This window comes from Camelina sativa, chromosome 16 (assembly GCF_000633955.1).
Source record: "Camelina sativa cultivar DH55 chromosome 16, Cs, whole genome shotgun sequence".
Classification (NCBI taxonomy): Eukaryota; Viridiplantae; Streptophyta; class Magnoliopsida; order Brassicales; family Brassicaceae; genus Camelina; species Camelina sativa.
The window spans coordinates 1,511,271-1,535,764 of NC_025700.1; the positions used below are offsets into that span (position 1 = coordinate 1,511,271).

The 24,494-nt window shown below is 39.3% G+C and overlaps 6 protein-coding genes across 7 annotated transcripts in view; 3 read left to right on the forward strand and 3 right to left on the reverse strand.

The window, feature by feature from the left end:
- Positions 1–12,016, forward strand: part of LOC104749240 (BEACH domain-containing protein C1-like) — a 14,256-nt gene extending 2,240 nt beyond the window's left edge. Inside the window, exons 3-33 of the mRNA XM_010470830.2 lie at positions 407–598; positions 951–1,735; positions 1,838–2,551; positions 2,712–2,846; positions 3,006–3,110; positions 3,286–3,399; positions 3,494–3,570; positions 3,786–3,867; positions 4,141–4,467; positions 4,626–5,245; positions 5,449–5,533; positions 5,633–5,827; positions 6,020–6,568; positions 6,654–6,797; positions 6,875–7,333; positions 7,521–7,663; positions 7,796–7,865; positions 7,951–8,034; positions 8,155–8,211; positions 8,321–8,389; positions 8,481–8,567; positions 8,655–8,771; positions 8,890–9,039; positions 9,149–9,209; positions 9,314–9,434; positions 9,557–9,653; positions 9,739–9,852; positions 9,940–10,282; positions 10,375–11,126; positions 11,214–11,336; positions 11,548–12,016. Of these exons, the coding sequence (XP_010469132.1) occupies positions 407–598; positions 951–1,735; positions 1,838–2,551; positions 2,712–2,846; positions 3,006–3,110; positions 3,286–3,399; positions 3,494–3,570; positions 3,786–3,867; positions 4,141–4,467; positions 4,626–5,245; positions 5,449–5,533; positions 5,633–5,827; positions 6,020–6,568; positions 6,654–6,797; positions 6,875–7,333; positions 7,521–7,663; positions 7,796–7,865; positions 7,951–8,034; positions 8,155–8,211; positions 8,321–8,389; positions 8,481–8,567; positions 8,655–8,771; positions 8,890–9,039; positions 9,149–9,209; positions 9,314–9,434; positions 9,557–9,653; positions 9,739–9,852; positions 9,940–10,282; positions 10,375–11,126; positions 11,214–11,336; positions 11,548–11,595 (7,019 nt within the window). The 3' untranslated portion in view covers positions 11,596–12,016. The remainder of the gene's footprint in view (positions 1–406; positions 599–950; positions 1,736–1,837; positions 2,552–2,711; positions 2,847–3,005; positions 3,111–3,285; positions 3,400–3,493; positions 3,571–3,785; positions 3,868–4,140; positions 4,468–4,625; positions 5,246–5,448; positions 5,534–5,632; positions 5,828–6,019; positions 6,569–6,653; positions 6,798–6,874; positions 7,334–7,520; positions 7,664–7,795; positions 7,866–7,950; positions 8,035–8,154; positions 8,212–8,320; positions 8,390–8,480; positions 8,568–8,654; positions 8,772–8,889; positions 9,040–9,148; positions 9,210–9,313; positions 9,435–9,556; positions 9,654–9,738; positions 9,853–9,939; positions 10,283–10,374; positions 11,127–11,213; positions 11,337–11,547) is intronic.
- On the reverse strand, positions 11,882–13,641 carry LOC104749239 (methyltransferase-like protein 13). Its single transcript, XM_010470829.2, has 8 exons — positions 13,382–13,641; positions 13,144–13,257; positions 12,971–13,039; positions 12,850–12,869; positions 12,708–12,760; positions 12,537–12,567; positions 12,362–12,443; positions 11,882–12,279 (listed from the first exon to the last, which is right to left on the reverse strand). The coding sequence occupies exons 1-8, from the start codon at positions 13,563–13,565 to the stop codon at positions 12,077–12,079; spliced, it is 756 nt and encodes a 251-aa protein (XP_010469131.1). The 5' UTR covers positions 13,566–13,641; the 3' UTR covers positions 11,882–12,076.
- On the forward strand, positions 15,194–16,779 carry LOC104749241 (fasciclin-like arabinogalactan protein 10). Its single transcript, XM_010470831.2, has one exon. It carries the CDS (start codon positions 15,270–15,272, stop codon positions 16,536–16,538), a length of 1,269 nt encoding a protein of 422 aa, XP_010469133.1. The 5' UTR covers positions 15,194–15,269; the 3' UTR covers positions 16,539–16,779.
- Positions 18,368–19,152, forward strand: LOC104749242 (protein LITTLE ZIPPER 2-like). The gene is made up of 2 exons (XM_010470832.2): positions 18,368–18,708; positions 18,818–19,152. Exons 1-2 carry the CDS (start codon positions 18,584–18,586, stop codon positions 19,020–19,022), a joined length of 330 nt encoding a protein of 109 aa, XP_010469134.1. The 5' UTR covers positions 18,368–18,583; the 3' UTR covers positions 19,023–19,152.
- LOC104749243 (4-hydroxy-tetrahydrodipicolinate synthase 1, chloroplastic-like) lies at positions 19,225–21,300 on the reverse strand. 2 transcript variants are annotated; one of them, XM_010470833.2, is made up of 3 exons: positions 20,951–21,300; positions 20,490–20,570; positions 19,225–20,393 (listed from the first exon to the last, which is right to left on the reverse strand). In XM_010470833.2, the coding sequence occupies exons 1-3, from the start codon at positions 21,034–21,036 to the stop codon at positions 19,466–19,468; spliced, it is 1,095 nt and encodes a 364-aa protein (XP_010469135.1). In that variant the 5' UTR covers positions 21,037–21,300; the 3' UTR covers positions 19,225–19,465. The 2 variants fall into 2 exon arrangements, with proteins under 2 accessions (XP_010469135.1, XP_010469136.1); XM_010470834.2 differs by having other exon boundaries at positions 20,490–20,573.
- Positions 21,927–23,269, reverse strand: LOC104749245 (AT-hook motif nuclear-localized protein 18-like). Its single transcript, XM_010470835.2, has one exon. The coding sequence runs from the start codon at positions 23,014–23,016 to the stop codon at positions 22,213–22,215; it is 804 nt and encodes a 267-aa protein (XP_010469137.1). The 5' UTR covers positions 23,017–23,269; the 3' UTR covers positions 21,927–22,212.

The following is a 24,494-nucleotide window of genomic DNA, read 5'->3' on the forward strand; positions in this document are numbered from 1 at the left end:
ACCCCTGATAATCAGGGGATTGAAGCATATTTCTATGCACAATTTTTGGTGGTTGAGAGTGGCAGTGGTAAAGGAACTAAAACTTCACTGCATTTCACTCATGCATTTAAGCCTCAGCGTTGGTACTTTATTGGCCTTGAGCATACCTGCAATCAGGGACTTTTAGGGAATTCAGACAGTGAATTGCGGCTATATATTGACGGGTCCTTGTATGAAACTCGTCCGTTTGAATATCCTCGTATATCCAAACCGCTTTCTTTCTGTTGCATCGGGTCAAATCCTCCATCTACAACTGCTGGTCAACAACGTCGTCGACGTCAGTGTGCTTTGTTTGCTGAGATGGGACCAGTTTATATATTTAAAGAACCGATTGGTCCTGAAAGAATGACACGATTGGCAACTAGAGGTGGGGATATATTGCCTTGTTTTGGCGATGGGGCAGGTCTTCCATGGTTAGCTACAAATGACCATGTCCGTAACGAGGCAGAGGAAAATAGTCTTTTGGATGCAGAGCTTGGAGTATACATTCACCTACTTTACCACCCATTTCTACTAAATGGGCGATTTTGTCCAGATGCTTCTCTTTCTGGAGCAGCAGGTGCTTATGATTACACTCTTGATTTTTCTAATATATCTGATAATGCTTTACTTCGTCCAAAAAACTACAATTTTGAAAAATCTCTGTTCCATATTATGATGTGTTTATAACTTGTTTTCAGACTCTCATTTGTTTGATTTGTTGTAGACTTTTAATTGTTCTTTTTTTATCCATATCGCTTTCAATCAGTATCACTATTCACCATTCTCATATGAACGTCGTTTTTATTTGTTCTTGTGTCTCACTACGAGGAGATGAGGAAACACAATATTCTTTTTCTGATGTAGTTTGCACACTTTGTTATTTGCTTTTCGCTTACTTCGGAAATCTGTTTTTTTTTTTCTTTTGCAAGGCACTCAAAGACGACCAGCTGAGGTAATTGGACAAGTCCATGTTGCAACGAGAGTGAAGTCAGTGGATTCCTTCTGGGCCTTAGCTTATGGAGGACCCATGTCGTTGCTTCCTCTAACCGTAAGCAGTGTACACAAAGATACTCTGGAACCATTCTCTAGAAGTCCCCCATCGTCTTTGACAACATATTCTCTTGCTGCACCTATATTTAGAATTATCTCAGTTGCTATTCAACATCCTGGGAACAATGAAGAGTTGTCTCGTTCTAAAGGGCCTGAAATCCTGGCTACAGTTCTGGGCTATCTTCTTCACTCACTTGCATCCCTTGATCTCAAGCACGATAGAGTAGGAGATGAGGAACTAGTTGCTGCCATTGTTTCCCTTAGCCAATCTCAAAAGATCAATCATGCTCTTAAAGTGCAGCTCTTCCGTAAACTATTATTGGATCTAAAGATATGGAGTGTGTGTAACTACAGACTCCAAAAGAAGCTGTTGTCATCCCTTCAAGATATGGTTTTCACTGAAGCAGCAGCTCTGAGGAATGCCGATGCCATTCAGATACTTCTTGATGGATGTCGAAGATATTACTGGACAATTCAAGAGAAAGACTCTGTGAACACTTTTTCTCTAGATGGGAATGCACGTCAAGTGGGGGAAGTTAATGCATTGGTTGATGAACTTTTGGTGATTATTGAACTTCTAATGGGAGCAGCATCTCCTTCGTTTGCTGTTGCTGATGTCCATCTATTACTTGGGTTCATAATTGACAGTCCACAACCAAATCAGGTAACACGTTTCATAGTGACACTTCATAATTGTTAAACATGTGTCTTTTCTCAGTCTATTAATATTTTTCTCTGACATCATTCAGTTCTTACCTCTATATAGGTTGCAAGGGTATTGCATCTCATGTTTAGGTTGGTTGTACAGCCAAATGCTGCAAAGGCTCAGACATTTGCAGAGGCATTTATCACATCTGGTGGGATAGAAACACTTCTTGTTCTGCTCCAGAGAGAAGCTAAAACTGGTGAGGAAGACATCGCTGATTCTGTAGTTAAGGGTGAAACAAGTGTGCCAACTATTCATAGGGAACAGACTCAACACAATGGGCCTGGTTTGTTAAAGCAGTTGGATACAGTTCCGCAACATAATGAGGATGACCCTCATGCTCATGATGATAGTGTAGGATCTTTCAAGGAATCAGAGTCAGTTCAACAAGAAAAAGCACATGGATCTACGACTGTCATTTGTGATAGTGACTCAGTTACCATCTCTAATTCCATGAATGCTGACAGAGTATCCTCTGTTTCTGAAACTCCATTCAATAATAATGCAAGAAACAATGTTGACGATAGAGATCGTGTCATGGTTGGGATCATTAGATTGATCGGTGTATTGATTTCGAAAGGGCACTTAAAATTTTCCATTGGTGCCGAATCTGATGTCATGAGTAACCTAATGGGTCGTGGGTTTCATGAAAATGGTGGAACAATGTTTGATGATAAAGTCGCATTGCTTCTATTTGCTCTGCTGAAAGCATTTCAAGCAGCTCCAAACAGGCTGATGACCTACAATGTCTACACAACCTTGCTTGGGGCTTCGGTATGACATATTTTTTTATCTTTCATTTGTTTGATCTATCTTAAACAATGATCAAAATTAAGAAAAAGATTGGGAAAATTTCCCTTTTTGGTGATAAACTTGCTGTTTTAGATTATGACATGAGATTAAATTTCATTCCATACCTGGCTCTTTCTTGCAGATCAATGCTTCATCAACTGAGGATAGCCTGAACTTTTGTGATTCAGGTCATCGCTTTGAACACCCTCAACTACTGTTAATCCTCCTGCGTTCTCTACCATTTGCATCTAAGGCTCTACAGGATCGAGCACTTCAGGTATAAATGTCATAGTTAAAGACACTTTTGTGCATGTCCATGAATATTTTTTAAAAAGGAAGAGCATGCACCAAATGCACTTGTGAAAGTGATTTACAAACTTCGACTTGGGTAGTGTCTCTGCAATTTCTCTTTCTGAACTCACTCTTTCTCCGTCAGGATCTTCTATTTTTGGCTTGTAGCCATCCGGAAAATAGGAGCAGTCTGACCAAAATGGAAGAGTGGCCTGAGTGGATATTGGAGATTTTGATCTCAAACTACGAGGTGTAACTCCAACCTTAAACCTTTTAAAGGTCTCCTCCATGATTATTGTATTAGTAATGAGCCAAATTGGATGTATGTACACAAGTCTGATATGGCAAGTTACATTTTAGCTGGTAATTTATTAAAGCATGTACCAGCATACTCTAAAAGTGCTGACTATTGTGCGTACACACAGAGGGATGCAGGAAAACAATCTCCTTCACCCGGTTCTGCTGAAGTGGAAGATTTGATTCATAACTTCTTGATCATAATGTTGGAACATTCGATGCGCCAGAAGGATGGCTGGAAGGTATATTTGTTTGTTTCAGCGGTATTATACCATATTAATTCCTTTTCACTTTTTGTGATTATTTACATTTCTCGAGACTTCTGATCCTTTACAGGATGTTGAGGCCACAATTCATTGTGCAGAGTGGCTTTCTATTGTTGGTGGGTCTAGCACTGGAGAGAAACGAATGAGGTAAATTCATGTACTACTGCGCCACATTTTACGCTTTCCTTTTGGGATGACAAAAACCTTTTTGAGTGTCATCTCTTTTTTTGTAACATTGTTAGTTTTTGAAGGTCTCTTGTGGAATATTGTTCTTATACTGTATTGTTTCTTCCAGTGTACTTTGAGAGATACATGTTTCTGTTCAATTGTTTTTACACTATTGTTTTCCTACTTTTTCAAAGACGTGAGGAATCACTTCCAATTTTCAAAAGAAGGCTTTTGGGTGAATTGCTAGACTTTACTGCCAGGGAACTGCAAGCTCAGGTAACTCCTTTTTTTTTTATCTTATGACTTATATATGGTTAGTTATACAAGTCCTTGATAGAGAAACACGAAGATCGTCTTACACGTGCATTTTACAGTTGACATTCCAGGGGGCGTTCTCTCACAAGAATATATAATCCTTTTGTTCTTTGCTCTATACTAGCTATAACATTGTTACAGACAGAGAAAGCTTTTGAAGCCTTGCGTTTTTACCTGTGTTTTTATATTGACGACTGCTATAGTTTGACTTACACGTTATACTTTTTCAAACAGACTCAAGTTATCGCTGCAGCATCTGCTGGTTTCGCGGCAGAGAGTCTAACACCAAAAGACGCAAAGGCTGGAGTAGAAAATGCTGCTCTGCTTTCAGTATTTCTTGTGGAAAATACAATTGTGATTCTGATGCTTGTCGAAGATCATTTGAGATTACAAAGCAAGCATAATTGTGCTGCAAATGCAGTTGATGTTTCTCCATCTCCTCTCTCTCTAGTTTATCCTCTCAACAACCGTTCACGGATATTGCCAACAGTCGCAGAATCATCAGAGGTTTCAAGTAGCCGTGCTTCAGTGTCCAGTGATTCAGGAGGGGTACATTTAGATGTAAGTGGAAATTACTCTTCATCTCCGGATCAATATGTCTCCCTTGTTTATTGGCTTGATTTCCTCTTTGCTTTTATAACTATTTAACCATTGAAGAAAATATATTCTGCTCATCTATTTAACTTTCTGCTATTTCCCTGCATTTACTTTTTCTTCAGATACTTGCTTCAATGGCCGATGCAACTGGTCAGATTTCAACAGCTGTAATGGAGCGTCTTGCTGCTGCTGCTTCAGCTGAGCCTTATGAATCTGTTTCATGCGCTTTTGTTTCATATGGAAGTTGTACCATGGATTTGGCTGAGGGTTGGAAATACAGAAGTCGATTGTGGTATGGTGTTGGACTTCCTAAAACTAGTTGTTTTGGTGGTGGTGGAAGTGGTTGGGACTCTTGGAAACATGCTTTACAAAAAGATGCTCATGGAAATTGGATCGAACTTCCTTTGGTTAAAAAATCAGTATCCATGCTTCAAGCCTTGCTGCTAGACGAGTCTGGACTTGGAGGTGGCCAAGGAATTGGTGGAGGATCTGGTACCGGGATGGGAGGGATGGCAGCACTCTACCAGTTACTTGATAGTGATCAACCTTTCTTATGCATGCTTCGAATGGTACTTTTGTCTTTGAGGGAAGAAGACCATGGTGAAGATAGTCTGTTGATGAAAAATTTAAGTTCTGAAGACGGGTTTTCCGGTGGACTGCAGTGCCCCTTAGGGAATTCTGCCTCATCAGATATCAGTTCTCAGATGTCTATGCGACAATCACCATCCGCTTTATTATGGAGGTAAAGTATGACATATTTTTCTCCCTGTGCGGCTTTGCCAATTATGACCATATGCTTTAAGTATCGTTAGACTTGATCTTGTCACAAAATTAGAATGCAGGGCACATTTTGGATGCTGCATGCCTTCTAAATGGTTGTTTGCTCCTATTCTGTAAACATCTAGAGAAGTTAATTACTATTAATTTATTTTTTTAAACCTCCAGTGTGCTATCTCCTGTTCTAAACATGCCAATAACTGATTCAAAGAGGCAGAGAGTATTGGTTACTACATGCGTTCTATACTCTGAGGTTAGCTCTTCCCTAAATAAAGCCCCATGGTTAATAATGCTCACTTTGTTTTATTTTGTGGTTTTTTAAAAAAAAATTCTGATTCCAAGTCTGTTGCAGGTATGGAATGCTGTCAGCAAAGACAAAAAGCCACTACGTAAGCAATATCTAGAGGCGATTTTACCACCATTTGTTGCAATTCTCCGACGATGGCGACCTCTTTTAGCTGGCATACATGAACTTGCCACTGGTGATGGTATCAATCCCCTTGTGGTTGATGATCGTGCTTTGGCTGCTGATGCACTCCCCATTGAGGTTCCTTAAATCTGTACACATACCCTTTAGTTGCTATCATATTTGTCACATATTTGCCCATCATTCATTTCTAGTTTCTGCTACTGCTGCTTTATCCCTTAGAAAATTCTGTCTTCTTTTCAACTTAAGATTTACTTCAAGTTTGTCGTGGGTTATTAAATCGTCCTATCCTTACTTTTTATTTTATTTTAGGCGGCTATTTCTATGATTTCTCCGGAATGGGCCGCTGCTTTTGCATCGCCTCCTTCCGCAATGGCACTGGCAATGATAGCTGCAGGGGCAGCTGGTTGGGAAGCACCGGCACCTCCAGCACCTCCACCTCTTAGGCGAGACTCTTCATTGCTTGAGCGTAAAAGTACCAAACTTCAGACATTTTCCAGCTTCCAGAAACCCTTGGAGGCTCCAAACGATGATTCACCAGGTCGACCAAGAGATAAGGCTGCTGCAAAAGCGGCAGCTCTGGCAGCTGCACGCGATCTTGAACGGAATGCCAAGATTGGTTCTGGAAGAGGTCTTAGTGCTGTTGCAATGGCCACATCTGCACAGAGGAGGACTATCAGTGATATGGAGCGATTACAGAGATGGAATATCTCTGAAGCCATGGGAGTAGCATGGATAGAGTGTCTCCAACCAGTGGATACAAAATCAGTTTATGGAAAAGATTTTAATGCTTTGTCCTACAAATTTATTGCCGTACTTGTTGCAAGCTTTGCCTTTGCACGTAACAAGCAGAGATCTGAGGTCTGCTCTCTGCCTTGTCAGACTTTGTTATCTTCTTGAAGGAGGTACATACACTAATCAAAATTTATTGATTCAACCTCACCAGATTGACAGGCGTATGCAAAATGATAAAATAGTGAGAAATCGCTTCTGCATGGGAATCAGTGGTTGGCGCAAATTCGTTCGTTATTTGGTGGAGATGAAATGCTTCTTTGGACCATTCGGAGAACACTTATGCAGTCCCAAACACGTATGCTACACTGTTCTGGTTTAGACTTAAAACATGTTGAAAACTTTTCCAGTGATGTAATATTATTATATATGCAGGTTTTCTGGAAACTGGATTCTATGGAAAGTTCTGCGAGGATGAGACAATGTTTAAGGAGGAATTACTCTGGTACTAGTCATATAGAGACAGCAAGAAACTATGATGATCAGACAGACTTGAAGAATAATCACGATAACTTGGATTCTCTATCAAATGCACCTGTTCTTGCTGTTGAAGCAGTATCAACGGAAATAATGTATGAAGATGATGAACATGGAGATGCGGAAGATCTTGAAATAGAGGGTAATGTTGGAGAACACAAAAAAGAAAACGAAGAGAGGAGATCTGGCTCTCTTGAGGATGCAATAACACTGTCAACTGGAATTAACGATCATCAACCTTTGAGTGAACATGATATGGTTCAAAATTCTACAGAAGTAGTTCTCAGTGAAAGGATTGTTCTTGAAATTTCCTCTTCTATGGTCCGGCCACTAGGGGTTGTGAAAGGAACCTTTCAAGTATGCTCTGACTATCATTACATATTTATCTTTTGAACAAGTAGCTGACACCAATCGATATTGTATTGGTAAACCAAGAAATAAACAGAGCATAATCAACCAAATTTTGTAGATATTACGTAGAGCTGAGAAATATTTTCCTTTTATAAATTGCTAGTATCTAATGGTTGTTTTCTGGTTTTCTCAGATTACTACACGGAGAATAAATTTTATTGCTGACATCAAAGAAGGCCAACATTTGGATGAAAATTCAGATGGTTCAAAATCAAGAGACCAAGAAAGAGATCGTAGTTGGTTGATGTCTTCTCTTCATCAGATTTATAGCCGACGGTAAAGTTTCATCATCAATGTTGTCACTAGCTAACTATTTTCTCACCCTTATTATGTAAATAGTAAAGGAGACCTATATCTTTGTTAATATTAAAGGAGACCTATATCTTTGTTAATATTTTTCTTTCACAGATACCTACTGAGGAAGAGTGCTCTGGAACTATTTATGGTGGATCGCTCAAACTTCTTCTTTGATTTTGGGGTATCTAAAAAAACTCTCTCTGTTACATTATATTTATCTCGCTCCTCTCACCAATTACTTTTATGATGTTTGATGAACACTATAGAACACCGAGGGACGAAAAAATGCTTGTCGGGCTATTGTTCAAGCAAGGCCTCCTCTTTTGAAAGATATTTACTTGGCAACTCAGGTTTGGTTTTTTCTTCCTCCGTATGCCCATTATTTAGTGCATGGTGGAAAAATCTAGGAACCAAGCTGAGTAAATATTTCCTCTGTGCTACAAAACTTACGTAAATTATTTACTTTTTAGAGGCCAGATCAAATTTTGGAAAGAACACAGTTGATGCAGCGGTGGGCTAGATGGGAGGTAACCAAAAAGAATAGCCATCATTTAATTCATGCTGTTTCATTTATTCCCCTATATAAACATCTGGCAGAGAAGTAACTCTAGCTGGATCCTTGTATCTTTTCTGCAGATCAGCAATTTTGAGTACCTAATGCAGCTCAACACATTGGCTGGGCGTAGTTATAATGACATCTCTCAGGTAAATCTTATTCTAGTGAGAATGCTTTTTCTTGTGTGAAATCCATCATTTACTTTTGTGTTATCTTTATCTATTATGTATGTCTTTGCAGTATCCTGTTTTCCCATGGATTCTGTGCGACTATACATCAGAAATTCTGGACCTTTCAAATCCATCTAACTACAGGGATCTTTCCAAGGTGGTACTACTTGTATTTTGGCTCTATGCCTGCATATATTCCATTAAACTGAAAAATGATTGTAAATGTGGGTCTGTATATGTGCAGCCAATTGGTGCATTGAACCCGGAGCGGCTGAAAAAGTTTCAAGAACAATACTCTAGCTTCGAAGATCCAGTCATCCCGAAATTCCACTATGGTTCACATTACTCAAGTGTTGGAGTAGTAGGTTATCTTCTCTATGATATCTGCCACAATTGCTTTCATTTACGATAGTTGGATAGTTTTCACTTATGATGGTCCCTGCAGATGATTTATCATTTTCTTTCTCTCCTGTGGATAGGTGTTACATTATCTAGCTAGAGTTGAACCTTTTACAACCCTTTCAATCCAAAGGCGAGGTGGAAAGTTCGATCGTGCAAACTGCATGTTTTCAGACATTGCAGCCACTTGGAAAGGAGTTCTCCAAGATACGAGTAATGTGAAGGAGTTGGTAAGAATTGGCTCCTCCCAAAAGCAACAAATCGAGTAGCTTTAATCATTTTTCTCTTCGTTGCAAGTGCAGAGCGTAGCCATATTCATGCCTCTCATTTTGCTTGTAGGTTCCAGAGTTGTTTTACCTTCCTGAGGTGTTGACCAACGAGAACTTGGTTGAAAAACTTGGTATGAGTTTATTTCTAGTTCCTTTCCTTGTCCAGACATAATATTACTCCTATAACTAGAAACGTAACCATCTATTTATATGATATTGTAAAACTTCCCATCAGATTCTGTAAAGCTTCCTCCTTGGGCTAAAAGCCCGATTGATTTTGTACACAAACAACGAATGGCTCTCGAGAGCGAGCATGTATCTGCACATTTGCATGAATGGATTGATCTCATTTTCGGGTAGGTTTTCTTCTTGGATTAACATCTTGTCTACAACTTGGGTATCAAAAACAAAAATTTTGTGTAAGATTAGTTGGACTTGTTTTATTACTTATGTTTTTCTTATGAATTTATTCATTTAGGTATAAGCAACGTGGAAAGGAAGCTACACTGGTAAATAATATTTTCTTCTACACTACCTACGAGGGGACTGTTGATATTGATAAGATCACAGATCCAGTAAGTTATCTTTGTAGTACTATTGGAGTTTTTCAGTTTCGGTATTACCCTATTTCTGAAACTTTCATGTGGCTATTTGATAAAGGTAAAACGACAGGCTACTCAAGACCAGATAGTTAATTTCGGGCAAACGCCTTTACAGCTATTGACTGTGCCTCACATTAAAAGAATGCCTCTAAAAGATGTCATTCATATGCAGGTAAATGCTTATGTAAAACATTCATAGTTCTTCCTTTGTGCTAAATTTTACCATTCAAACTTGACAAACACATTAAATTCTGTTTAGACCATCTTCCGGAATCCAAAAAGGATAAAACCGTATCCTGTTCCAGCTCCAGAACACTGCAACTTACCTGCTGCAGCCATCAAGGCATCTTCGGATACTATTGTGATTGTTGACATGAATGTGCCTGCAGCCCATATTGCCCAACACAAGTGGCAACCAAACACAATTGATGGCCAAAATACTCCTTTCATCTTTCATCACGGGAAGCCGAGTTCAACTGGCGGAACATTGATACGCATGTTCAAGAGTGACTGGGAATATCCCCAAGCACAAGCATTTGCCTCATCAGGAATCAGAAGTTCGTCTGTCACTGCTATAACTAACGACGGAGAAATTATCACTGGTAAGCACTTTTTAAGGCTCTGAGCTCTGTGAAAGTTTGGTGATTGGTAATATATTTCATCATTTTATTGAAAATCCATGTATGTTAATTAGGTGGACATGTGGATAACAGCATCAAGGTAGTCTCATCTGATGGAGCGAAAACACTGGAAACAGCTTTTGGTCACTGTGCTCCTGTAACATGTCTGGCTCTGTCTCCAGGCAACAACTTCCTCGTGACAGGTTCTCGAGATGCAACTGTTTTGTTGTGGAGATTTCACAAGGGATTCACTTCTCAGACAACCGAGTCTGAGCAGACAACAAGCTCTGTAATGCCTTCCTCTGTAAGCAGCAACAACTTGGCGGACAAAGCCAAAAAGCGTCGCATTGAAGGTCCCATACAAGTGCTCCGTGGACACCAAAGAGAAGTAAGTTGTTGCTGTGTTAGCTCAGATCAAGGAATCGTCGTTTCGTGCTCAGAGTCATCAGATGTTCTATTGCATTCCATAAGGAAAGGTAGACTAATACGACGGCTTGTTGGCGTTGAGGCTCGTGCTCTTTGCATTTCTTCAGATGGAGTTATAGTAGTCTGGAGTAGCTCAGAAAGTTCTATCAGCACGTTCACCATTAATGGAGTTCTCATTTACAAAGCAAGACTTCCTTCCTCTTGTACCATAAGCTGCATGGAACTATCCATGGACGGACAAAATGTTGTGATTGGCGTGAACTCATTTTCCGTCATTGATGGATCGAGGAGTTTTAATAACGTCACTAGTGAAGAAGATTCATCAAATAGAAGCAAAGAAGTAGAGAGATTAGATATACCATCTCCTTCAATTTGCTTCCTCAACTTATACACTCTCCAGGTACTACTATAAGAACAATTTAATTAATGCAAACACTTCCTTTTTAGGATATTGTCTCCTAACAAGCCAAAAATTAATCTTCTGTAGGTATTTCATATGTTGAAGCTTGGTGAAGGGCAGGGTATAACCGCTATGGCTCTGAGCACAGACAACACTAACCTCTTAGTTACCACAGAAGATAAACAGTTGATCATCTTCACAGATCCAGCTGTAAGTTTTGTTACTCTGTTCGCATTTGCGCTTCCAAATTAATTGCTACCATCTACTCCAGTTAGAAGAACCCCTAATGGTTTTGTATCAGTTGATGATGACATAACTTTCTGTCATTGCCTTGTAGACTTGAAAATATATTGAACTATAAAATCAGCAAAAGATCATTACCTATTAAGAAAACATAACTTATGTTTGTAATTGCTTGCAGTTAAGCTCGAAGGTGGTGGATAAGACACTGAAGCTTGGCTCAGAATGACGAATGGATCTAACTGTTTCGACAATATCAACATCAATTCACCATGAATGTCTCACTCCAAGATCTTTCGGACGAAATTTGCAGCCGAGCAACAGTGGATTTGCAGAAGGAAGTTAGTTTGGCTAATGATGGGGAAAAAGAAGAAGCTAAGAAAATGGTGCATTTTCCAAGATATTGAATTCAAAAAACCAACTCCGACTAATTGATATGTAATGCTTTCCTTTCTATTTTTGTCAAATTATTTTACAGTTTTGGAACATAGATATCCATTAGACTTTGAAGAAGATAAAAAAAAAAGATGTTTATTCGTATAATAGAGATTATGAGTTACTTGAGCAATTCCAGCTCGGACCTATCAATTGGGATAGATCACAAGACACATACACAAAATACAACAATAGATCGACTGATCTAAATGGGGATCAAGAAGACAACCACAATTTTGCATTGATTATAGCCTCCATGCCACCCACAGACATCACTACAAAACATCGGACATTAATGGGTATGAGGGTAGTTGAGCTTCTTCTTCGTCCATCTTCTTGCATATGTAAATAAAATGGGAATCAGGATCCTCCAGAACATAATCATGTGGCAACATTCCCTCGCTTGTCAGAGGTACAGCTTCCATACAAGATTTTTCCGACGAAATGCAACTTTCCGGCTTTTGAAATCCTGGTCTTGCTGCAAGAAACCTCAAAGGAATGAAGCAAAGAACACAATCCATAAAAAAAATTTACAGGCAAGAAAAAAGGTGGAAGCTTACGTATAATGTATAAGGAGATCTTCCAGTTGTAAGCAGGACGAGTCAAATGAGGCATTCTCACTCTGGGATCACCGTAGGTTATCTACCAAAAGAAACACAAAATATCTTACATATCCTTCTAGTACCAGTGACAATGACTATGAACAGTTGCAGACATAAGTGAAAGTATATTTACCAAAAAGTAGGTCCCTCCAGGTTTAATCAGCCTGCAAAATGAGAGAGAAGAGTTTTGTTGGTTCATGGTTCATATAAGAGGGAATATATATATATCAAAACAGAATCCAAAAAAAAAGGCATCTATATGAGATGATCCAGGAGGAGCAGCCATGATATTACTATTAGTGACCTGCTAACTTCACCCAACATTCTGGTAGCACTTAGAGGAGCATCATTGCCACACTGGAATCCACCGTACCACACAAAAGAAGAAAACTTAAAAACGCAAGTAGACTTTTTGAATAAGAGAAACAAAGGATCAGATCCCGTACCATCAACGAATCAAGAGTTCCTACACAATCCAATAGCCACTTCAAATAAGCTTTCCACCATAATAAAACCAAACAAACAAAAAAAGAAAGAACAGAGCAATTTGGCTGGCTACAACATTACCTTTATCAATGACAGTATCAAAGAAATCGTCCTCAAAGTAGCTCATATCTCTAACATCCATTTGCATATCTGTTGGGTAAACAAACAGAGTATATGACCTCTAAAAGATTCTTACTTTACATATTTAAAGTATTAAAGTAAACTGGTGATGTTAAAATAAAAGAAAGTGTTACACTTGAGCTGAGGAACAGAGGAATATTTGGTTTGCATCATCTCAATAGCCACAGAAGAGATATCAACATTCATAATGTCCTCGTACCCGTCCTTGACCATATCCTCTGACATCACTGCACCAAAAGAGAATGAGAAACAATTGGATGATGCTTCTTTCGAAAGTCAAATTCAATCGATGGTAAGAGTAAGTTGTTTGAAAGGCAATTGCAAGTGGAAAGAAGAGAGATTTTTATTTACGGGAGTTGCCACAGCCAACCATGAGGACACGTGAACAAGTAGGGACGAAGCTGCGGACAAAAGGACGGAGAGAAGAGTAACGTTGGTACCAGTTTAAGTCAAGCGCGTCTTGCACGTAACGAGCGTCCCAGTAATGAGCGTCGCCATAGTTGTAAGTGTTGCAGCTCGACACGTCCCTCTCCATATCTCTCCCTCTCTCTCTCTCTCTCTCTAAAAGATCCGATCTGAAGATTCTGCGGCGGAGCTTCTGTCTTCGGTCGTTCGTTTTTGACCGGCTTACGCAGTTTGGGCTTATTACAGGCCCAATAAAAAATCATGTGAAGCTCAAAAGTGACACGTGCTCACACGTGTTATTAGCATTGTTTTAATGGGCTTAAATCATGGAACAAAGCCTATCTCCGTCCATTATTCATGGTTAACTGATTCGGGAAGGTTTTAGTTGATTGTCGTTTTGTCATAAAATAAATAATTTACATATTAGTGCCTTGTCGGGAAATTCGAACCTTCTTTCCATTTGTAAAAGATGTTACCAACTATTATTGACCAAGAATTAAAAAGTGATACCGACACTAAACCATATACAATTATACATACTGTAGTTCACAAATATCTGAATCCTTTTGATCTCAATACATTTTCAAATCTAATGAGTAATGAGCAGCAATGAATAAACTCAAATCAATTTGATGTAGCCTCTGGCTCTAGTGTGGATTAAAAAATATATATACTTCACAGATTAGTGCTGTAGTTTAGTGGTTGACCAAGTTTAGCTTAAGTCTTAAGAATTCTTTGTAACCATTTAAATCATAACCAAATCATAGGGAATGACGTCAAAAAAATAGTGTAATATTATAACCAATGTTCTAAAATACGCTAGACGCTAGCCGGGGATAGACCACCGTTTAGCGTATAACCGCATATGCGGCTGTATATACGAAATATATACGATAAATATATTTTATTAAAAATATATATAAATATAAATATATTACATATAAATAATTAAATATATATAATAAAAACAAAATAAATATCAAAATCTTTGTAAAAATATTTATAAAATTGTCAAACCAATAGTATCAACCTTTATATACAAGAATCCATTGGAACTTTGAATAATTTCTGAAAATAATTACAAAAGACAAATATGCGGTGAGATTCCAAAACAGAGTTTTACGATATCAAAACTCTGTTTTACGATATCAAAACAGAGTTTTACGATATCAAAACTCAAACTCAAACATAGTTTTATGATATTAAGAATTATAGTTCTTTAATCAACAAGAAAACAACGATAGATGATAAAGCCAAAAAAGAAAAATCATATAATCAAAACAAGAGAAGGAGAGTAAAGAAAACCTGAAGACTCTCTGTATATAGAATGAAGTTTGAGAAACAACCTAAGTGTCACGGCAGCAGAAAACCATAATAAAGTTTAACGTTTTATCAATTTATAGATCTATAGCTTGATTGAAGGTAGAAAAAAAAACTTACCGTATAGTCATTCGTATATACGCCGTATAAACAATCGTATTCAACCAATCCATATTTGTTAAACGCTTAGCCTAAAAACGGTACAATGAGTCACCATATACCATATTGTCATCGTATATACGGTCATTAGACGGTATTTTAGAACATTGATTATAACGGTTGCTTTTTGAAAAGAAGACCAAAGCCCTTTTCGTAATTTCAGGCTCTTTTAGCAAAAAGCAAGCACGTGTTCTCAAATTAACCATAGTTAAAACCTTTCAAATATGTATAACCATGATTAAAATGTTAGTTACCCTCTTCTATAATAAACCCTTTTCTTCATCTCTCTCATTGTCTTCTCACTTCCTTCTTTAGTCTCTCTACTCCACAGTTCTACTCAACCGTCCAACTTCCAATGGCGGCATCACGAGCTTTCTCTCTCCTCGCACTCGCTCTATCTCTCCTCGCCGTAGCTTCCACCGTCTCCGGCCATAACATCACTCAAATCCTCTCCGATACACCGGACTATTCATCATTCAACAGCTACCTTTCTCAAACGAAACTCGACGACGAAATAAACAGCCGCACTACCATCACCGTCCTCGTACTCAACAATGCCGCGATGTCTTCCCTCGCCGGAAAACACCCACTCTCCGTCGTCAAAAACGCTCTCAGCCTCCTCGTCCTCCTCGACTACTACGATCCTTTGAAACTCCACCAGCTCTCTAAAGGCACAACTCTCACCACCACGCTTTACCAAACCACCGGACACGCTCCCGGAAACCTAGGGTTCGTCAACGTCACCGATCTCAAAGGAGGCAAAGTAGGATTCGGCTCCGCAGCTCCTGGATCCAAGCTCGACTCATCCTACACCAAGTCCGTTAAACAAATCCCTTACAACATCTCCGTCCTCGAAATCAACGCTCCGATCATCGCTCCCGGAATCTTAACCGCACCTGCTCCTTCTTCCGGCGGACTCAGCAACATCACCGGACTTCTCGAGAAAGCTGGTTGTAAAACCTTCGCGGGTTTGCTCGTTTCGAGTGGTGTACTCAAAACATACGTATCCACCGTTGAAAAAGGCTTGACTGTTTTTGCACCGTCCGATGAAGCTTTTAAAGCGAAAGGTGTACCAGATCTGACGAAGCTCACGCAAGCTGAGGTGGTCTCGCTCCTAGAATATCACGCCCTCGCTGAGTACAAACCTAAAGGCTCATTAAAGACTAACAAAGACGCTATCTCCACGTTAGCCACTAACGGCGCCGGTAAATACGATTTAACGACGTCAACTTCCGGCGACGAGGTTATCCTTCACACCGGCGTTGGTCCGTCGAGACTCGCCGACACGGTCGTCGATGAGACACCTGTCGTGATATTCACGGTGGATAATGTGCTTCTCCCCACTGAGCTTTTCGGAAAATCTCCATCTCCTGCGCCGGCACCGGAACCGGTTAGTGCACCGACACCGTCTCCGGCTAAGTCACCGTCTCCAGTAGAAGCACCTACTCCGACCGCAGCTTCTCCGCCGGCACCTCCGGTGGATGAATCTTCGCCGGAAGGAGCTCCGTCAGACTCGCCGACAAGTTCAGAGGACAGTAATGCGAAAAACGCGGCGTTTCACGTGGAGGCTCCTCCTGCGCTGCTGTTCACCGCATTGGTTGCCGCCACATCTCTCTTGTTATAATAAAACCCTTTACAAGCTCGCGTAATTACGGAGAGTGCCACTCCCTTCTTTTTTAGTTTTCGACGAGTTTATTTATTTTTTTGTGATTCTGTTTGTCAAGACTGGGATTAGAGTACTAGTAGTAAGGGTTTAAGCTAAATCTTTTTTAGTTTTTAATGTAGACTTTGTTTTGTTTGTTTTGGTGTTTTATTGTAGTACTGTTGAAACCATCTTCTAATTAACTAGTTTTGGTGTTTTTGGATTTTTGTCTTGGCCTTTATATTTGTTCTAATTTTACAATTAACGCTTAACCAACGTCGTAACTTTTTTTGCGTCGTGTTACAAATTGCACAATGCAGTGGTTCGTCGGAACTTGAACTTGTGATATACCAGGCCCCACGTGTGAGAGTAAGCGAAGAGCCCCCTTCGTGTTTTAACCAAAAGTTTAAATTTTTAAAAAATAAAAATCTGATCAGACACTCTAAAGTCTAATCTAAGGTAGCCCAATTATTTTATTTTTTCTCTTGAGCCCAATGGGCTATGAATCCAATAATCCCACATCACCGACACAGCCTGTCGTTTTAATATGATAAAACGACACTCATTTTAGAAGGTTACGGCTTCAAAAAAGTCCCCGCCTTTTCTCTTTGGTCCGAGAGAACTAGAGGAAACGCTAATGCCTAATGGTGTCGGACGTTGGTGACACTGATACATAAGAAATGAACCTCTCCATGCTGAATTTTTATCTAAACGTCTAGCTGACTCCAAAAGATTGTATCGTGTCATCATCTTTACTGTTTTTGGGGCTTGACTATGTAAGCAAAATGATTAAAAAAATTTGAATCGTTACTTATCGTACGCATTATGCATGAGAGTGCTACGCTAGCTAGGGATTCACATATGGTACCATCTTGCAGTAAAGAAGCGGCGTGGTGGTTTTTATATGGACCACTCTTATGCATCAAACAACTCCAGAAATTTCCCACAGCCTATGGTAAATCTTTTGCCATTTATGATCATTTCTTCTGTGCTTTTTTATTTATTTATTATTCTCTGGCTTGTCTGACATGAAGAAGAGCAACCTTCATCTCTTTGTTTGTGGTAGACAATGTGCCCTACTCTAAGGAATGGCTATAAATAGTAACTAATATAGGTATGGAATCATAACTACTTTGATCATTTTGAAGCATGATGATAATAATTCTGGATGTTGACTAGCTCCTACAATTTGCAATTTAGTCTTTAGTAGTATTTAGTTTCTTCACCTTCGCTTATTATTTTCTTTCTTTGTTTGTCTTTCTACACTTGGTTTCATCTCAAGAAAATATCAACACAAGAAATGAGTAAGAGTTTTTATAGTGGTCCTAGTCCTTCGATCAATTATATTTTTTCACTATTCATATCACATGCTTAGATTTTACATAGGAACAAAATATATAAGTCTCTTCGGGACTAAGGTTATTTCCTTCACATTAGACCCTAGTTATGAGGGAAACCAGGTTTGAACACGATATGCCAAACCGCGAATCCAATACTTCGACCTTTGAAATAGGTTTGGTAGTAAGTTAATGGAATCTTCTTTGAGCCTTTTTCAAAACAAAAGGTGCTATGGAGAAATATAACTTTGAATAATAAAAGTGTAGCAAATATATAACTTTCTATAGCAAATTACAATTAAAGTAGTCAATTGGTATGAAATTGAATGATTTGTTATTTTGTTATGGTCGATTTGGTATATGTACCTCTCAACTACTTATACTAAGTTTCCTCTAATAGTACAGTTAGTATTCAATCAAGAACAAGAAACTGAGACTCCGAGAGAGAGAGAGAAGATGCTGTTTTGGTCTTCTTCTTCATCATCTTCGTCCTGAACTCATGCATCCCTGGCCCCTCTATAATCATGAGTTTCCTTTTGCCATCATTACCTTCAAAAGCCTTATCTTTTTCCATCTCTCTCTCTTTCTCAAAAGACACAACAGTTTTGTAGATCATGATCTATATATAATGCTTACTCTCTTCCCTTGTGCTTACTCAGTTCTTGTGCGGAATAAAACCATAAGAATAAGATGTGTCTTAAATCTTCAAAGCCACCATTTCCAGACACTCAAACATTAACGATGAGATCAGCTTCGCACCATAACAGACGTAAATCTAAGAAACAAATCCATATTCGTGTCCTTAATCTCACCAGGTTCAGTTTCATCTTCCGTATTTATCAAGCTTCTTCACACACATTGGCTCTGTTTTAGCGTTATGAATTTTAGCAGCTCTACTCTGTTATTTCTTTTCTTTGGAGGCAGAAGGAGAAGATTACTGAGAGAGGCAAATAAGGAGATGGAGATGAGAAACTTGAAGCTTCTCGTAGAGAATCAAAGCATTATACAGAAGAATGAGGCTTTAAAAAAGAAAGCTCTTCTTCTCCACCAAGAAAACAACGCTCTGTTCGCTCTGCTTCATCCTACACTTTCCCCTGTTTCCACCTCCTTCCTCTTGCGATCTTCGTGAATCATGCTTCTTTAATTACGTTTCTTCTCGTCTTCTTCCAGACGATTTCCACCTTTAGTGGGAAGTGGGAACAATAAAAAGATCAAACTAATGATAAGTTTTGGTATAAATAAACATGTATCCATGATCATTTTGTGCGTTTAATTTTAATCACATGACGATCGATGTTACCGATCCGTGATAGCAATCTTGAGGACCAAGCTCACACAACTTTATTATGCCATTAATATAACGAAGCCAAACACGCAGAGACAAAACACAATCATCCAAGATGAGAGAGAGAGAGAGGGAGAGAGAGTGTAAGCAAAACCCATCCAGATTCATCAACAGACCAAGCATTACAACCAGTAGAACAACTCTGTGGTCCATCTGTGAGTGTCTCATCAGCTAAATAACCAACAACGAGAAGTATAAACAGAGCCAAATTTTTCAAGGAAAACGGTCTAATAACGACCGATTAAGATGAAGTCATCATCATCAAGAACCTGAACATCTCTCTCTCCTACAAAATGCTCCCTCCCGATTTCCTTGACCAGTTTTACAAACTCAATCCTTTTGGACAGAGGCAATGGCACATAAGGTAATCGAAAAACTGGCCTGGCAACACCTAACTGAGCCAAAGCAGTGTTAACACCAATCGGATTTGGTTCTTGGAATACCCAATCCACTAAAGGCAGAAGCTTTGCGTTCAACCCTGAGTTTCTACCTTCAAACATTAACTTCCTCATCAAACCCGGAACTAGATTGCTTGTAACCGATATAACTCCAGTCGCCCCATGAACCCATCTAGAGTCATGACACTGGTCATCATTTCCACTCCACACAACAATTCCATTCTCAGTATACTCTTCAACTCGGTTATTACCAACACATTCCTTAACTCCAGCCATATTCGGGTTCCGAGAGAGTTTAAAGATAACCTGTGGAGGTATATCTTGACTCGTTCGACCTGGCACATTGTAAATAATCGTCGGTCCCATATGAAGAACGGTTTGAAAATGTGCGGTCATGCCTTCAATGGATGTTTTCCCATAGTAAGGGTTGATGTGCAGTGCAGCGTGCATTCCCACAGCGAATCCTTGCTCAGTGGCATGTATAGCTTCCCTAGTCGAGTTGCTTCCGGTGTTTCCAATGACTTTGATCCTTCCGCCAAAACAGTTAACAGTATGGCCTATAAGCATTATGTGTTCATCCCAGCTCATCAACTGGCCTTCACCGGTTGTACCACCAACAATCACACCTTCAGCGCCGTTCTCAATCTGCGTGTTGACTAAGTCATCGTAAGCTTCGAGGTCGAATCTTCCATCAGGTAGATACGGTGTCTTGATGGCTGTAATCACTCTAAGGGACCTTATGTCGTCTGTGTTTGTCCTGCAACCAAAAAAAAAAATAAAACAAGAGAAAGCTGTAGCATGAAACAGAATCAAAGAGTAAACATAACAAGGAAAAGAAGAAACTCAAATCAACCTGTTTTTATCCTCGAGACTGCGCATTGGGAGATGGAAGTTAGGTACAACAGCTGCTTTTGGAGACACCCATTTCGCATTCCTTCTGTGATATAAGCCAATAAACAACATAAAATTCACAAACTTTAGGCAAGACAGAGTGCAAGTAATGTATAACTCGGCCACTAAGAGATCATGAGACTATATATGTCTCAGAGACACCAATTACATTAATCCAGCCAATCCTTCCGCTTCATCACACAACAATAAACTGATTCTTTTTCATTACTTATCTTTGTAATCATCTTTGACACTTTCAATTCCAGATCATTATTTGATACAAGGATTTCAATGACACTAGAGAGCTATCTAAGCAAATCCAATTCCCCAGAAGCTATAATCCCAATGAGATTTGGCAAAGAGAAACTACACAACAAGATGGGCATTGATAAAGGAGAGAGAGAGAGAGAGAGATAGAGCAACCTCTTGTAGCCATCGAGTTGATGTAAGCGAGGGAAATGGAGGGCAGATTCAATGGAGATCAAGCCGTAACCTTTCAAAGCTGCCATCTTTCAAACCCTAGATTCAACGGAAACCCTAGTAGAATCAAAATCGAACAACGAGACCAGAGAGATGGCGAGATCAGTTGGAGGTAGAGATGATATAATAGTGGGCACACTCCCGAATCCAGATAATCGATGTTGCAGCGAGGCCAAGATCGGTTGTGCTCCGGAAGTGGTGACTGCGAATGCTGACGTCAGATTCCGGCAGAAGTAATAGGTTTGTTGTAAGGAAAAGGAGTAAAAAAAAAAAAAAGCGGCGGGAGAGAAGATGATGATGAACGAAGGAGGCCGCTTTAGGGCTTCCTTAATTTAATTGGGCTTTAGTAGGGTTGAGAGATTCGGCCTATAAGCCTCGAGAGGTTTCCGCGCGTCTCATGCGCATGAGATAAAATAAAATATTCTTAACAAAAAGATTTTATAACGTTAATATAGTTGTGATGTCATCATTCATTCATTGCACAATTCTATTTCATCAGTTATTTTCAGAATTTTGTTGTTCTATAATCTTTCCAGTCGAAAATTTTGTGAATATATTATCGTATAAGCACAGAAAATAAGACTGACCTTGTGTAAAGTAACCATTAATTATGTTTGTATGTATGCACACAAATGTAAATATTTGTGCACAAGTATCAAAAGAAAAAGAATAAAGTCATAAGACACAAGTGTCTGCCAATGCAATCACCTTGTTCCTAGTTTTGCCATTGTAATGATACCAGCCCTGGAATGCTCCTTTATTTTTTTAAAAAGTGAAATACAGACAAAAATTGAAAACAAAACTATCAAAAGAAAAAGAAAAATGAAGATAATAATTGGTACCAAATCTAGTGTCGTCAAATTAAGTACGTTAGCTTTCATGTGGGTGTAAAGTTTTGACGTGAGTATGCGGAAAAAGGTTACAATACATCATATATATGTTAATAAACATATAAAGTACCAAACATCAAAAGTAATACTTATTCAGCAAAACAAATTTGCCACTAGTACTTGGTTGACATCTAGACATCTAGTCAACGCACGCAAAAGCCGATCACTAACGTTTAAAAACGATATGGCACAATCTAAGAATTCCCAAAAGCATGACGCATTGATCAAACATTAAAACAAAAACCTAGTTAAATCTTTAGAAATTTAAAAAGTCAAAAAAGAAAGAAGAATATGAAAGATCAGTACATTTAAAAATTAATTATCTAAGAAACACGGTCGTTGCGTTCCCCAATAAGCTTCATCTGGCAACGAAACAGAGTTTATTAAATTCGACGGCGACCCCATTAACTGCTTCTGCGTTTGCGTTCCAACCGCCCTATCCGCGTTTGCATCTATTTCTCTTTGAGGTTCCACCTCATCCTCCTCCAATGGCAGCCTCTCGTAAGCTGTGTTTCCAAATGAAGCAGCCATAATCACTACCGGACCTGAAGTCATAAGCGGTCCCACCACATTGCCTCCGACCACTTGGCCTTGACCACCGGCTAAGTAAACCGTTAGACCAGACGCAGCTGGTGGAGCTGGTGGAGGAAGAAACGAGCCCGAGAGAGAAAGAATATCCAACCGTCCGTGTAAACTAACGACGCCTCCACCGGGCTGTCTAACGTTGACGTTTGTAACGGCGCCGTTTCCAGTCAAGACGCAAACGCCACGCTGACGGCGTCTAGCGAAGACGGCTAAGCTTTCCATCACATCACAGCCGTTGGTTATCTCCATGACGTGGCATCGAAGGGAGTTTGCGGCGTCTCGCGTGACTATGATCGGTGCTTTGGGTTTGTTCTTGGAACCAGCGGGTCTGCCACGTGGCCTTCTTTTCTTGGTATTATCTTCTCCGGAGGGTGTCGTGGCTTGGTCTCTGCCGGAGGAATTAGAGTGGTTGTTGTTGGGGTCAACGACTTGGTTTTCTTCTCGGTTGCGTTTAAGTCCAGCGTTTTGATGGTGATAGAGCTGAAGGTCTCTTGACAGTAGATGCGGTGGGTTAGAACGAGAGACTTCATCCATTATATTATTTTGTCAATGTACAGAAAAAGAAGGCTTTGAGAATGATTAGATTTGTGATCCGTGAAGAAGAAGAAAATTAATCAAAGATTATGTATACATATAGGTAGGGCTTGGGAAGGAGAGATCGACGAAAAGTGTAAGTGACGTAGTGTGATACATGAAGGAGAGAGAAAGGTTTGTGATTAGGGTTTATGTTTTTGTCAATGACACAAGAGCGTGCTCACATGGTGCGGTATATGGTTCCACTAGTTTAGGTCTTTTGAAGTGTGATGTTAAAGGAAAACAAAGAGTTGAATAAAAAAAAACGGAAAATATGAAGCAATATATAACAAACAAATCAAAAAAAACAAGAAGAAGCGTTATTGGAAAGATACACGAACGAATTACCGTTAACCATGATGATGATGGTGAAATTTTATGAAACAGTGAAAAGCTAGCATGTGCGGGACATGAAAACGGGAATGGGGGACCCGAACGACACTAATGAAGCCAGATTACAAAACATAACGAGTCAGACCGTGTCTTGTGGGTATATAAACTACTCAGACCTCAGTACTCGTATAATCTACCATCCTTTTACCACACTATTCTTAATTTATAGTACTACTACTACTACTACTAAGTTACATAACTTACATTAGTCCCTTTAGGCTATTTGATTAGTACGATATAATAAGACTTATTTCCCTATTGGCTGGTATATTGATTTTAGACTTTTAGGCTTTGTCATTGTAAATCATGTCAGTAATCAGAACTATACATATGTGCATGTATAATTGTAATGTCAATCCCTAGCTAAGTAATCTAAGAATTAATACCAAAAACTTATGGAAGACAAAAATAAAAAAGATGGGGTTGGAGACCGCAAATGCTAGGGGTCAGTCCACACGTGCAATGCACTCTGACACACGCGTGAAGTTATTATTTTAATACTATTTTGTTTTGAAATTTAAAATTCATAACCAGTGATTTTAGCAACACCCTCAAGAACATTTTGGACGACACTTGTCATTTGTCTGTCATTTGTCAAGACTCAAGAGTGATTGGATTTGGATTGTACGTGTGTGTTGTGTGCGCGCGCGAATGTGTTTGACCGCTTTAGAAAAAGAGAAGATGCGTAGGTCGACTAAGGAGGGAACTACGACGTTTGAGCGTGATCCCTTCAATCCATATCTGCTCAGTGCTCACAAGTCATACCCACCCACTTACCCGACCGATCCGACCCACCAGTTCAGGTTTTGTCCTTATTTTGTGAGAGAGGAGCCAATTAATTAATGATGGGCGCATGTGGCTCTGAAACCCATGCAACGCAACACAATTTAACAATGGTCGTGATCGGCTCAATTAAAGGCTAGTGAACATGTTTTAACTATGATCGTCTTCACTAGTTAGTCGTTGTACGTTTACCTTTTCTTTAATGTACATTGTGTAAAGACTTGTAGCCTATAGTATTAATTTATTATGTACGAAGACTTGAC